This window comes from Ceratina calcarata, unplaced genomic scaffold (genome assembly GCF_001652005.2).
Source record: "Ceratina calcarata isolate Rehan_Ccalc_2016 unplaced genomic scaffold, ASM165200v1 scaffold463.2, whole genome shotgun sequence".
In the NCBI taxonomy this organism is placed as follows: Eukaryota; Metazoa; Arthropoda; class Insecta; order Hymenoptera; family Apidae; genus Ceratina; species Ceratina calcarata.
In genome coordinates this window covers 16,232-23,976 of record NW_017170362.1, presented here as the reverse complement: position 1 = coordinate 23,976, position 7,745 = coordinate 16,232, and the positions used below count along the sequence as shown (strand labels likewise).

The following is a 7,745-nucleotide window of genomic DNA, read 5'->3' as shown; positions in this document are numbered from 1 at the left end:
TGTTACCGACGTGAACTTGAGTGTATGGACGGGAATTGCGACTTCTAAAGGCGAGCGTCTCAACGTAGCCGGTTTAGACACCGCTGCGTAGGCTCCGTGCACGACGGTTCGAATTTGGGATCGTCGGGGCCGTGTTCCTCGTCTCCAACCGATGACGGTTGATGAAACGACGAGTTCGGGACAGAGGAAGACCGAGGAGCTTCCTCTGCGATCCAGTTGCCCTGTGGAGGCGTGTCGTCTGGAAGGAGAGGACTTCAGAGAGAGTAGACTCTGTTGCAATTCCGGGGACCGTCAATGCACGTAGTTTTTTTGACTGTTATGCATAAATATTTGGCAGACCTCCCGAACGCAAGCACCCGTGGGAAATTAGAGTAGGATTCATGGCTTATGTCAGTCGTTGGGTCGAGCGAATAGACAACGCCTGTAGTTTGAGCCTGCAGTCCTAGGCCGGTTAGCCTTTTTTATGACTGCGTGCGAATTGTCACCGAATCCTGTGGGTCCTTAGCGGACTTGTTTTGTGCGCCAGGCACTTGACATCTGGCAGGGAAATCGCGTCTACAGGGGCTCGCTTGCGTTTCCGGGAGGGGCTAGCTCGCGTAGCTCACGTATCCCAAGTATCGGTCGTATTGTGCGTGTCTAGTCTTAAGTCGGTATCTTTTTGCTCATAAAGATATTTGGTCGACGATAGATTTATTTATTATTGTAACGGCCGTTCCTGGCGTGGGTTTTCTCAAGAAGAGTTTTCCCCACGTCACAAGCAAAGCTTGGGTAAATGCGGGAACGCGCTGAGCTTGTCAACGGCAAATGTGTCGACGGACATGGCTGGGTAGCGAGCGTCTGGAACGCGAGATAAGAGAACTGTTTTGGGACAAACCTGGTCTCGATAACTGTCGAACTTAACGAAGTCAATTTATGGTTTCTTCATAGAAAGGAAATAGCATCGACTCGGGTTCGAGGACTGAGTCTAAACACATGGCTGCTGACAGCGTGGCGCCCGCGGTGGCCGAGGCCCAGGGGGTCCAATTCGGGCCGCGAACTGCGCGATGTTTAGGGTCTAATTGTTTAGGGATGCTATAAGGAAGGGGATTGGTGCAGACTCCGCCTAGGCGTGGGAGTTCGAGTAAAGGGCGGTTATCGACCGAGGGATTGGACATTTCCTCGGGGTTGAATATAGAAAGGGAAAACGCGGTTCCCGGCGATCGACGGCGTCGATCGATAGCGAGGAAGGAGACGGGTCTTAGGACCCAAATAAATAGCGGATGCGTTTGGAGAGCGCATGATAATTCAGTCTAATAGTTCTCTGGAGAAGTTTCTTCATTCAGATCACATTAGTTGNAGAACAGAAGTAATGTGATTTATTTTTTTTCTCCAAAGAATAGTTCAAAGTTTCATTTCTCTTTACTTATATAATTTCGTCCTACGCAAATAAAAGTTATTTTTCATTGTAACTTGAGACTCTAAATCATTTTCAATTAATAAATACTAACAATATCAGTCTCTTCTTTGTTTTCGTATTAGAAAAATTCTTACGCCAGATTGTATTTTTGCTGCAGTGTCATAAATACTTTTTAATCTTTGCCACATATCATGCGCATTTTTACATGTAACTATACTTATTAAGGATTGTTTCTCAAATAGTATCCATTGTTCTTCTCACCTTCGCAGCTTTACTTTTCCACTCTGGAGTTTGCATAATTCCTTCCGTTTGCTTAATTTCCACGACGGTTATACTTGGTTAACTTTTAATTCCTTAATGCTTTCAACGAAATTACATTACTTGTTGCAGCGCACATTTTTACAGTATTCTTATACTTTTTATTTCTTTACTTATTTTTACTTTCTGACTTGTTCCTCTTTATGCCCATTTTCTCACTACACGTGCCTTCTGGGCCCTTAACCTATTGAACAGCTGGTCGCATAGAAACAATTTTTAGACTTCTCTTAGTTTTATGGAGTTCTGTTTATTACTCCTCCTTCACTTGTACACAATATAGTATCGATACGAATCAGAATAAAGTATGAAAATCATGTATTGTATTAACGAGGAAATATATTGAACTTTCGCCTAGTTGAATTTTTACCGGAAGTACGAACAAACAGTCCGCGTGCTGATCCGGTTATGAGCACTATCTAACCACTTAATTCAAATTAAGATTGCCTTATTCTAACAAGAATAAAATAAATAATCCTCAACATGTTTAATGTTTCAGGTGACTTGAAATAACGAGTGACAATCTGGTACGTACGCTTGTATTGCTTTACAATAAGGTAAGTGTCTCAATTTCATTTCACATCACAATTTCTACTGCCTATTTTTCTATAATTCTAAGTTTTGCTATGTACATATTGACAGATCTGAAGAAAATGGCGGATAGAGAAAGATTGTACGGAGAAATGATGTCCGCTGTGATAGAGAGGAATCTCAATAGATTAAAAGAATTAATTAGTGCTCTTCATCCATTCAATTGGGATATTAATGAATTACACGAGAATGCAAATTTTAATAGAAGAACTACATTGTTACACATGGCAGTAATAACGAAACAGAGGGAGATGGCAGAACTATTAATAAACTATAAAGCTAATGTAAATGCTGTAGATGAAAGAAATTTTACTCCGATGCATGAGGCTGCTCTAAATGACGATTTAGAAATAATGAAACTACTTATGGATAAAGGTGCCAGGATAGAAAATCAGTACAAATTATTGTGCATTGCTGCTAAAATGGCTTCTATAGAATTTGTTGAGCTGCTTGTTGTTATGGACGTTAATGGACGAGATACAGATGGTAGCACGGCCATACATTCATGTGTTCTCCGACATCCCATTAATTATGAAATCCTTAAGCTTTTGATCGTTAATGGAGCTAATATTAATGCAAGAAATAATTATCGTAGAACGGCGCTTCATGAAGCCGTCCGAGCCAAAGACGTAAATGTCGTCAAGCTTCTGTTGGACTATAATGCGGATGTTAACTGCGAAGATGTAGACGGTACGACACCGCTTTATACCTCTACAGTATCTGGGGCAGTGGAAATTTGTAAACTACTCGTGGAGAAAGGTGCAAAAGTGAATATCAAGAGCGATAAAAGATCAACACCGCTTCATGTTGCTGCTTCGATAGATAATCTGGATATCACAGAAATTTTGTTACGTTCAGGTGCCGATGTAGATTGCGTTGATGAACGTGGAAACACTGCGCTTCACCTTGCTTCTATAAAGCCTCACGACCGTCTCACTGCGATCCTTCTAAGATACGGTTCTGACATCAACATCGTTAACCAAGAGAACCGTACAGCGTTAAATTATGCATCAACAGAAGAAACTAAATCACTTCTTATTCTTTTGCAACACGTAATAGCATTGCGGGCTGCTGAGTTAGATGTTCATGCTTTAAACATAGCTGTGATTAACGAAGTAGAGTTTAATAATAAAACATATGAGGAAGAATGTAACGAAGAATTCGAGAGAATGAAAAGGGAGAAAATCAACAACACCAACATTACCTTTTATGATATTCTAACAGTAAGCATAAATGAATTCGCGAGAAATAAAGATGTTGCCAACTATTTAACACTAAACAATTGCGAAACGGAGTTCCCTATTTATGGTAGTATGATAAAAAGTCGTTTTAGATGGGGTGTGGAAAGAATTAAGTTGATAGATGAAAGCATTCGAGCTTGTCAGAATTTATTCAAGAAGTTTCAGTTTGATAGAATGTTACCCTCTACTTGCAGCGCACAGATATGTAACTATCTTTGTAACGACGATCTGAGGAGTCTGGTAGACGTATATAAAAATGTTACGAACCCAAATGATATGTAAACAATTAGGGTAATATTAGGGATCACATGCTGGAGGAGTGTATGATGCAGGTGGAGGAGACAGAAACGAAAATAGTACATGAGAGAGTGATAGAGATTTTGGATGGAAGAGGGGCAGGAATGGGATGGGTGAAGGAGTGGTTAAGGATTAGAGATGGAGAGGAGGATTAGAGCAAGAGGAAAGATATGAATAAGACGATATGTAAAAGCGTAGGGTAAAGTATAGAACATAAAACCGAAAAAGATGGCCCAAAATGTATAAGAGGGAGTGAGAGCGGACTGAGAGAGATGTGGGGACATTAAAGAATGTATGATAATGATAAAAGGCAAAGAGAGAGAGAGAGAGAGAGAGAGAACAGTTGACAGCAAAATAGTGTGATTTTCGAAATAAAGAGAAAGGCAGAATAAGACAAAGGCGAGCAAGAGAGATTGGCAGAGGAGTTTTAAGCGGTGCATACCTATATGTATACGGACGCGGAGGAAGTAGGAATGTAGTAAGGTATTTTTGAGATAATATAAAGTAGATTTAAGGTAGCTTAAAACTGTAATCAGAAAGGGAAACAATTAATAAATCATAATCATCAACAATTGTAATATTCAGCTCATGTATAGTAACCTTAAGGGATTTCGGGTCAGCCTTGTAAAGTATATCTGCAAAATGTGTACAACGTTTTTGGTATACTTCGTTCATATCAAGCGTGGTATGTTTTATATATACTTTATAGAACTGACCCGAAATCCTTTGAGGTCATTGTACATACTAATAAATGTATACTTTCTACTTCGTTTACTAGATACTTCTGAGATAAGATTCTGCCCTTTACTAATAGACGTTTTACATGACATCGTCTGTTCCTACGAAAACATTCTTTAGACGCGGAGTCATAGTTATAGAAGCGTGACAAAGCATAGCTAAAGACTTTAGTTTGCAGCTGTTAGTCTAATATTTTACTATCCAAAGGGCCTAGCTGGATAAGGGGGTCAAATGTGCCCTTGAGCCGAATGAAGCGCCGTTTGCTCCATTCGACATGCACTCAATTTCGTAAAATGCAGTCTTGAAGTAGAATATCCCCGTAAAGAGAAATGTCTACAACCTGAAAGAATTAGAATGATTTATAAAAGAAGAAAGCGAACATTTCGTCAATAAACAAAATATAATAAATAAAATTAATTGACAAGTTACCAACTCACCAAGACTCACCTTTCTCGAATGCACTTCCCGGCACAGAGAAGTCGGACGATCTTAGACGAAACAGAATGCACCGGAAAGGAATCTCCCCAGTCATAAATTATTTAAACAATTAGTTTCAAATATGCAAATACAATCCCGAATCGATGATGATGTATGGTCTCTAAGGGTCCAGCGCGGTGTGTTGCAAATCCCATGTCGGTGGCAATTTCCCCGGCTTCGCGGTTTTCAATTTCGTTTCAATTGAACAAGTGGGTCAGTTCAGTTGATTCCACCGTGATTTTATTACTAAGAACCACACTTGGCCAGATTTCAATTGACCAGTGAGTGTGGACAAATTTCTACTAGCCAGTGACGACTGGCCACAAAACTGGCTGGGTTTCGTAACCGTTTTTTACGGCTAAAAAGAATCTTCTACCCGCTTGGTCGGGGAAGAAACTCTCTAGCCAGTTTATTTCAGCCGGTACCCCGGTCGTCGTTCACTAAGTTCTCTACCGGGGAATTCGCATTTGGGTTTTCTATAATTTCGAAACGGTAGAACGGATTATGACGCGAGCATTATTTCTGATTGGTCGCGTAAAATTGCATAAACCGCTCCCAGTGCGATTGATGTGAACGAAAAAGTATCGTGTGTACAAAGATGAATGAAGGAGAAAGTACAGATGCAAATTTTTTGGTAAAGAGTCCGAGCGGACGGATCGAAACGCGTGAGAGATTGGTAAAAGATTACAATGATGCGGTAAGACGGGGTTCCACACCAGATCGTTCGTCGACGACATATGAAGGAATACTCCGATCACGTTTCATCGTGATTTCGATGGTCAAAACACGCAAAACACGGCCGTGAGCACTCTAAGTTCCTCTCTGGTGGATATAACAACAATTCAGAAACTAATCTCAATTAAACACTGATATTCATTGAGATATTAAATGCCAATTACTTTTATTCCTACTTCAAATGCAAAATATGGTGTGCACTAATGAAAATAAAGTAATACAAGTGTGACAAAATTTGAAAATGATAGTTATTCTCTTTCTGAAGTAATAATCTCGAATCAAGTATAACGTTGATAATATCAACGTTCTATGGTTATCTATTACCTATCGTGCTGGAAAAAAGCATCGGCACCGGCATCGGTGAGCCTGAAGGTCGGTACACTCCGGAACAGTCATTCTGTGGGATTTCATGAATCTACCTTGCCGGTTCGAGCCCTCTTGGGCCCGTTTTTCGGGCCGCGTGTTAACACAGGCGTTGCCACTCATTAGTAATCTCTCCTCGGTGATTGGATCCAGAGAGGGAAATGCTTTGCTAATTTAGTGAGATAATGAGCTAATTCCAGACAATAAAAAGTATTATACAGGGTGTAAACCTACTAGGGGGCAATATTTTAAGGACGTGTTCTTTGGTCGAAAATAACTCGAAAATCAAGAGAGAAAACATTGCGTTTAGGGCTTCGTTAATTAGTCATTAACATTTAAAAATTCGATGATTTTGCCCCTAAAATTGACAATCCGCCTTCATCGAGGACCGTTTTCGGCATACGCTCATGTTGCGGCCGAATTTATGACTCGCGCCGCACGGTCCCAGATCACTTCCTCTGTACCAGCGCTCCTACCGCCACCCTTCGGGGTCTCTGACGCGAGAGTCTCTCCGCTCGAGACTTCTTTTGTCATCGTCCTCTTCCGCTTGACGCGTGGTACGGAGTAGTGCGTGGAACTGTAATCAATCCCCATATCACGACATTTGTTATTCAATATTATATTTTTTAGTAAAGCTACGCGAATAAACTAATCTAGAGAACTAATGGAGTGATTTCACCTGCCCACTTCCTCAACGCGAACGTTCAGAACGGCATTCCGTGTCTCGCTACACTCGCGGCCTGGTAATATCGAGTCGGACCCGCCCGGCAGATTATACGCGCGAACAGCCTGACTTTTTGGGCACCATATGGAGCGGACTGGCCCATTGGCTCTGCGATGGGCGACAAATTCCATCTTGAAGCATCTATTCAAATTCCGCTCATGCAATTTTTAATTTTTCTGGGGGTAAACGTCTCGCCCGTTCGGCGATAGGAGCACCTTTTGTGATTATATGGTGAAAAACATCATGTTTCACATTTTTCCTGGAGGTTGCCTGTGTGATCTCAATAAATTCTCTAAGCAGAGGTGTGACCGTGCTGTTTGCATCTGTTGTCGAAATAGAGGGAATTTCTGTTGTAACTACAGTAGCTACTTGAAAAAGTTTGGTATTTCCATCCAACAGTCTTCTGTTTCGAAGATCTACCAATAAATTATAAAAATGAAGAAAATCTGCTCCTATTATAGGTTTTGACACATCGGCCACGATGAACCTCCAAGAAAAATTACGACGCAAACCTAAATTTAAAGATAACAATCTTTCGCCGTATGTATTAATTGTTGCGCCATTTACGGCATACAACTTGAAAACGTCGTCTTTCGCGCCTTTACCTTTGAAACTCATGGGAAAAACTGAGACGTCTGCACCCGTATCAATTAAAAACTCGATGCACGAATAACGATCCCTAATGGTGAGGCGCCGTTTCTTCGGTGTATCGTCAATCGCCTCTGCTTGCGACACCTCCGCTAGTTTCCCTGACGCTTGTCCGGGGTTGTCCAAAAACACGGTTTCCGGCATCTCCAGGATTCCGCTCCGAATTTTCCGTGATAGTAGCAAAACCCTTCCTTATTACGCTGTGTGCTCCTTCGTCTAC

General features: G+C 41.3%; 2 protein-coding genes across 2 annotated transcripts; one reads left to right on the top strand and one right to left on the bottom strand.

Moving 5' to 3' along the window:
- The first annotated feature begins 2,364 nt into the window (after positions 1–2,364).
- Positions 2,365–3,995, top strand: LOC108627375 (putative ankyrin repeat protein RF_0381). Its single transcript, XM_018028583.1, has 2 exons — positions 2,365–3,783; positions 3,834–3,995. Exons 1-2 carry the CDS (start codon positions 2,365–2,367, stop codon positions 3,993–3,995), a joined length of 1,581 nt encoding a protein of 526 aa, XP_017884072.1.
- Positions 3,996–7,033: 3,038 nt separating this feature from the next.
- On the bottom strand, positions 7,034–7,669 carry LOC108627374 (uncharacterized). Its single transcript, XM_018028582.1, has one exon. The coding sequence runs from the start codon at positions 7,667–7,669 to the stop codon at positions 7,034–7,036; it is 636 nt and encodes a 211-aa protein (XP_017884071.1).
- Positions 7,670–7,745: the final 76 nt, after the last annotated feature.

What these genes read in the sequence shown, in the direction of transcription:
- LOC108627375 (XM_018028583.1), top strand. Translation starts at nt 2,365, where the DNA reads ATGGCGGATAGAGAAAGATTGTACGGAGAAATGATGTCCGCTGTGATA. An exon ending in ACGACGATCTGAGGAGTCTG is followed by an intron (nt 3,784 to 3,833) that starts GTAGACGTATAT and finishes GTAAACAATTAG; the next exon opens with GGTAATATTAGGGATCACAT.
- LOC108627374 (XM_018028582.1), bottom strand. Translation starts at nt 7,669, where the DNA reads ATGCCGGAAACCGTGTTTTTGGACAACCCCGGACAAGCGTCAGGGAAA.